The 6,433-nt window shown below is 47.1% G+C and overlaps 1 protein-coding gene across 1 annotated transcript in view; it reads left to right on the top strand.

Annotated features, from left to right (window-relative positions):
- Positions 1-6: 6 nt before the first annotated feature.
- Htatip2 (HIV-1 Tat interactive protein 2) overlaps positions 7-6,433 on the top strand; it is a 19,392-nt gene continuing 12,965 nt past the window's right edge. Inside the window, exons 1-3 of the mRNA XM_004642688.2 lie at positions 7-109; positions 380-575; positions 2,263-2,370. Coding sequence (XP_004642745.1) covers positions 12-109; positions 380-575; positions 2,263-2,370 — 402 coding nt within the window. The 5' untranslated portion in view covers positions 7-11. The remainder of the gene's footprint in view (positions 110-379; positions 576-2,262; positions 2,371-6,433) is intronic.

Below are 6,433 nucleotides of genomic sequence, written 5' to 3'. Positions count from 1 at the left end.
GGGGCCCCCGGATGCCGGGGTCCAGGGCGCTGGGTGCCGCGGCGATCGCCGTGGTGGGCGCGCTGCTCCTCCTGCGGCCGGAGGACGCGGGGCCCGGTGCTGGGCTCAGGTAACCCTGGGGGACGCCGGGCGCGCCCGGAGCTGGGGTGTCGCGGGGGAGATCCCCGCGGTGGGCGGCCAGGTGAGCGCCGGGCCCCGCACCCGGGCCAGGTGAGCGCGGGCCGGGCGGGTGACTCAGCACTTTCCCTGGGCGACGCCCCAGAGGCGGCTTCGGCCCCTCCCGGAAATGATAAACAACAGTTGTCCCTGTCCCCGAGGCAAGGAAGGCGTCGTTGTCCCTTAGCATCAAGACCCGCACCTGTCGCTGTTGTTTCCGCAGCATGGCCGAGACCCAGGCGCTGCCGAAGCTTCGGGAAGACTTCAGGATGCAGAACAAATCTGTCTTTATACTCGGAGCCAGCGGGGAAACCGGCAAAGTGCTCTTAAAAGAACTCCTGGAACAGAACCTGTTTTCCAGAGTCACGCTCATTGGCCGGAGGAAGCTCACCTTCGAGGAGGAGGCTTATAAAAACGTGGTGGGTATTTTAGCTGGGACTCAAACACGTATCACCTGCTTTGGGCTTGATTTTGGAAGGTGAACTTACGTCAGATGCAGAAGTTGAACACTGCAGGGCCAGAGGGGAAAGCAGGGCGGTGACTGATCTGCCAAGGCTCTCCCTTGGGGTCCTGCAGCCACCACCCAGGGCAGGATGAAGTAGGACCTAGGTTGCGATGGAGATGGCAGAGCAGAGAGCTGTTTTTAGTTCCTGCGAGCAGGCATTAGCGATTGTCCAGCAGCCATGGCAGTTTTGTCTACGCTATGGCTTATCTTGTGTCCCGCACACTTAAAGGAATTCTGGAAGAGATCCTGAACGTGCGTTTGTGGCTCTTGCCCTTGAAAGGAACTTTACCGACTACCTAAGTTCTGTGTTCCCGGCGAGCAAGTGATACCCCAGACTTTGATTTGGTGATATCTCCTGAAGTCCCAGCTTCGTGGAGCTTGTGATCCCTAACTGAATTATCCACGATGCAGCACATTGAGTAGAGTGGCTTTGTGGCATGGCATCTACAGAACTTGGGTGGGAAGTGGGTTTCCCAGGAAGAATATTCTGAACAATAAGCAAGCCTGCAAATAAGTGTTCTTGACTCCTTTTCGCATAGGCCTGCCTTGACATCACTTAGCTTACATCTTTGGCCTATAAAACTTGGCCTGTTTAAAACATGTTTTCTTAGGCTATGCAGGCTTTAGGTGGTCTTCATAGCCTGTTTTCTGGGCCTTGTGAGATTCTCTGGGTCATTAGACCCTCACACTGAGATTTGTGCTTGCAGAGAGTGCTCTAGGTGTTACGACTCTTGAGCAAGCACTTTAGAAAAACCTGCCTTTCTTCAGCATTTTATACAGTGCCAGAAAAGTGTTTTTGGACGAGGCTGGGAAACAGCCCTGTGGTAGAGCTCTTGCCCGGCGTGCCGGAGCTCTGTGCTCAATCTACAGCGTTGCAGCAACAACAAAAAATGATCCGAGCAACAGAAAGCTGAGATTTTATTTGAACTCCTGAGTGATGGAATTTCTCACACTTTAAGTTTCCAGACAGACTTAAAAGGCTCAAGGCAAGCTCTTAAGTTTATTTCAGTGTGCTTTAGTATTAACGTGGATCCTGTTCAGAGTGCAGATTCTGATTCGGAAGGGTTGGCATGGGGCCCAGGAATACACTTTTCTCTCATACTCTTCTGGACTGACTCTAATGCAGGTAGTTTGTTAACTGGATTGAAGGGTTTATCAGCCACATTTAACTGCTGAAAAAAAACCCCCAAAAACTGAGGCATATATGATCAATAAGTTGGTGACAAGGACTTGCGTAGTAAGTAGCAGAACCAAGATTTCAACCTTGGTCTTCTTCAAGATTCCAAAGCCCCATCTCCTATCCATACATTGTCCCTCAGAGGTCTCCTTCCTGGTAAGCTCTAGACACTTTTGTTTTTCATGAATAAATTATAACTGAACCTAATTTTATAAATATGTATCACCACTCATCTGTGTATCCATAGACATATTGGACATATTGTTGATTTCCAATTCAGACTGTGTTTTGGTGGGAGAAAATGAATTTGTGACGTTGGTCTTTGATTAGACCTGTCAGTAACAAGCTCTAGTTTGTTCTTTAGAAGGATGTTCAGTGCATTTCTTAAATAACATGAAGCTATATACTCTGTTTTCATGTTTAGAATCAAGAAGTGGTGGATTTTGAGAAGCTGGACGACTACGCTTCTGCGTTTCAAGGTCACGATGTTGGATTTTGTTGCCTGGGCACCACCAGAGCAAAAGCTGGAGCGGTAAGGCAGAAGTGCGCTGCCCCCCCCCCCGCTTTGTGCGGCTGGCAGTGTCAGGGATTCCTTTCTTGCTTCGTCTCTGTCTATGGTGGTCCTGAAATGTACGGAAGAGTCTATAGATTAAGATTTCATCTACTGCCCTCACTTGTTATACTCTGGGTAGTACTGATAAATTTTTCTTTCCTTCGGGTTCATCCTAAATTCAGGCCTGAGCGCTGGGCCCATCGTCAATGCCTACGCAGTATTACTATGGCTGTGTTTCTCCTGACCAAGGCAGTGGTGTCTGCATGGATGTGTGGCTCGTGCTGTTGGCAGCAAGCTCTCTTCATCATCCGTTGGCAGTGCCAGCACTGGTGTTTTAAACTTGAAGCATTTGCTCTCATTTGAGTGATTTAAACTCTGTGCACACCACACTTTAGACTTCTGCAGAGTAGGGAACACGATTCAGCCGGCCCTGGGGGTGACTCAGCCCTCAGCCGTGATTCAACAAGCACAAGGATGACTCAGCCTCACTGACGCAAAGCTGCTTAAACACACTATTTCTTTTTTAATGGTGTTCTAAATGAGTTACCACTTCCCAGAAGTTCAAGTTTACTATATAGTTAAAAATCATGGTTTAAAGTGTAGATCTGGGCAGGCATTAATTGCTCCTATTTAATTTATACTTTGATTGCAGTCATTGCTCTAGCAGAACTTACTTGCTAGAGCTGAGTTGTGTCTGTAAATATTCGGGGCCGTGCCTCTGCCAGAGGACTTACTGAAGGTTTGTAAGCTGTTCCTGCTGTATCTGAATCATTAAGGCTTCTCTGATTAGAAGTATTGGTTTATACCAACCAAGTGACTAGACTAGTTCTTTTCCTCTGGACACCTTGGTAGTCCAGAGGACAATGCTATTTAGCTGTCAGTTGAGATATTTCTTTATTTTATGTGCAGTTTTGCATATCCATCCTGGGGTAAGATTTTGAGCTCTGTGCTGAGATCTATGAATTACAGAGATGTTTGATTCTCCTAGGAATTAGCCCATTATTTCTAGACAGAGTCACCTTCCTGCCTTGCAGTCCTGGGGACGGTCACAATCATGGTGCCCCCTCAGAAAGCATTGGGAGACTTTTGTTGTTCTTGTACACTGCAGGCTTCACCGTCTCAAGTGCTCTCCTGGTTTTGGTGGTGACTCAGCAGAATAAAAAGCTGTGTTAAGCATAGAGCATTTGATTTGCATGACAGAAGGCCAATATCATAGTGTGCTCCGGGGAAAGCTCTGGGTCGCTTGCTGCATTCCCTTCATACGGAGCAGTTTTTATCTGAGGAATTCACTCTGGTATATTTTTTAACATAGGTTTGGTTTCCTACTTCTTAGACCACTCTGTATCTTCTGTTCACCTTTAAATTCTGTTTGAAATGCTAACGATGGTAAGTGGGAGAAGATTAGAAAGCCAGCTAGCCTCAGAAATGAGTTAGGATTTTAACAATTTAAAAGGGTGCTGGCAAAAAACCCCACACAAATTAAGATAGCATTCCATCTAGAAAAGATGGCCTCTGTCTGTCTGTCTTTCTCTCTGTCCCTGTCCCTCTCTTTAGCCTGTGGATTGAAACCTAGGCCTCATGCATGCTGAGTGAGTGCTCTTAGCACTCAGAGATACCCCCATCCCCTTTCTTGAAAAAAAAGAAAAACTAAACTAAATTAGATTGGGGGCCATATAAGGTCTGGAGGTTGTCATAGGAACTCGTTAACAGTCAGGCAAGGACACCTGTTTGGTGGGGCGCGTGCCTTCCAAGCCTGTCTCCACTGCAGTTGGGGCTCAGTGGTGCTTCCTGTAGAAGAGCTCTTCTTCATAGGCCATCAGAGGGCCCTGAGAAGCTGGCAGTGAGCTTGCATGGATCATTGAGTCACTGTTTTATAACTGGAATACCCTATTTGGCCTTGGCAGTCCGCAGCGGAGAAACTCAAAGAGATTCAGTTTCGGTCTCAGCTTCTTTTCCCCATCTTTAGAATACCAGTGTACTAGGACTGCATGTAACACTGGGTGGTTTAAACAACCACTTTGGAGGTGGAGTCCAAGAGAAAGGTGTCATTGGCGTTGGATCCTTTTGAAGGACATGCGGGAGGTATGCGTGAGGGCTCTTGCCTTGGCTTGAGGTGGCCACCACCTTTCCATGTCTTTTCACATGGTGCTGTGCTAGCGTGCACATGTCCATGTCACGTTGTCTCTTTTCATAAGGACTCCAGTGATAACGGAGCAGGGGCCACCATGCTCCTCACAACTGATTGCATCTGCAGTAATCCCATTTCCAAATAAGGTTACATTCTTAGGTACTAAGGGTTATGACTTCACCATGTGCGTTTTAGGAGAATACACTTCATAAAAGTCAATGTACTCAACAATGGTCAGAAGGGATGCCAGTGAAGAGTCTGTTAGCTTTCTTCAGCTGCGGAGAAAACCATTTCCCTTGGGCCAGTGAGATAGCTCAGTGGACTAAAGCGCCTGCTTAGGCAAGCTTAGGCAAGTTCCGTCCCCCGCACCACATGCCATGCTGGCCCTGCCCCCCAGGGTGGGCTGAGCCAGCCACAGAGTCCAGGCATAGTGGCATAAGCCTGTAATCCCAACACTGGAGAGGCTGAAAACAGGAGGATCACTAGGAGTCTGAGCTGTGTAGTGAGATCTTGTAACAACCAAATACATTAAAAAAAAAAAGAAAGAAAGAAAGAAAGAAAGAAAACCATTTCTTTGAGCCATAGCTGGTTAGATGCTAAACTTTCTTTCGTATGCGCAGGTCATATTTCTCTAGTCCACACAATGAATCCGTGGCCTCCTTCCAACCCACATCTCCAGGATCAGAATCTCTGGGGTCAGAAGCCTGTTCTGGCAGGCTCCTTGAGGGCTGACCCAGCCAGCCCTGCTCTTCTTGTTGGGCTCCTTGGGAAAGCCCTGGGCTCTGTTCATCTTCTGCATTTGTACCCTAGTCCTGGGTGATCTTCACCTTGCCCTAGTGAGTAACTGCCCTAGAGAAAGATGAAGTAATCCTTTGAAAATCAGATTGACAGCCGATGTGGTAGCATACGCCTTTAATCCCAGCATCCAGGAGACTGAGGCGGAGGGTCGCCACAAGTTGGAGGCCAGCCTGGGCAATTTAGTGAATTCAAGGTCGGCCTGGGCTACGTCATGAGAGCCTATTTAAAAAAAAAAAATCAAAAAACAAAGCAAATGAAACAAATTAGACCACCATTGGGCTTGAGTGAAAAGCAAAATTCAAAGATAACACTGTGAATAACGCATTTCCCTTAAAAAATGTTTTTATTAATACATGTTTGCAGTACGTAATGTTTACAGTCATATTAAAGCATAGTACATGTGCTTAACGTATCGTTGTAGTGTGAGAAGGCTTTGGTTAGTAACAGGGTGCGAGTTCTCCTGTGCTTTAGTCTCCTTACCCGTCAGCAATGGGCTCCAGCAGCCCAGCTTCTTAGATTCTGCCTCACGGATATTAAGTAAGGTGATTGATGCATCCATTGCAGCGTTTGTTTTGGCATTACCAGAATCATATGGCTTCTGACTATGATAATGTATTCTTTTAAAAAAGGAATAGGTAAGCCACTACGTAGGGGCCAAATGCAGCCTGTCACCTGTTTAATGTATCACCTACAAACTTCTTTCTTTGTTTTTTAGTATTTATTTATTTGGTACAGGGTCTTGCTGTGCAGCTCAGACTCAGTGATCCTCCTGTCGCAGCCTCCCCAGCTCTGGGATACAGGCATGTGCCACCACACCCAGTTTCAGGGCTGGCATGGCATGTAGTACCAGGATCGAACTCTGGATCTTGTGCTTGCCTGGCAAACGTTTAGGCCGCCAAGCTATCTCTTCAGCCCTCTATCTTAAAATGATTTTAGAAAGTTAAAAAAAAGTAATATTGTTCCAAGTAGAACTATAAGAAACTCAAATTTATATTCTGAGGGTGGTGGTGTATGCTGGTATTGCCAGCTACTTAGGAGGCTAAGACAGGAAGCCCATCAGTCTGTACAGCATAGCAAAAAGAAAGTAAGGAGGAGCTGGGGAGATGGCTGGCAAGT

Source organism: Octodon degus, unplaced genomic scaffold, assembly GCF_000260255.1.
Source record: "Octodon degus isolate 3935 unplaced genomic scaffold, OctDeg1.0 scaffold00159, whole genome shotgun sequence".
Classification (NCBI taxonomy): domain Eukaryota; kingdom Metazoa; phylum Chordata; class Mammalia; order Rodentia; family Octodontidae; genus Octodon; species Octodon degus.
This window is presented reverse-complemented; position numbering and strand designations above follow the sequence as displayed.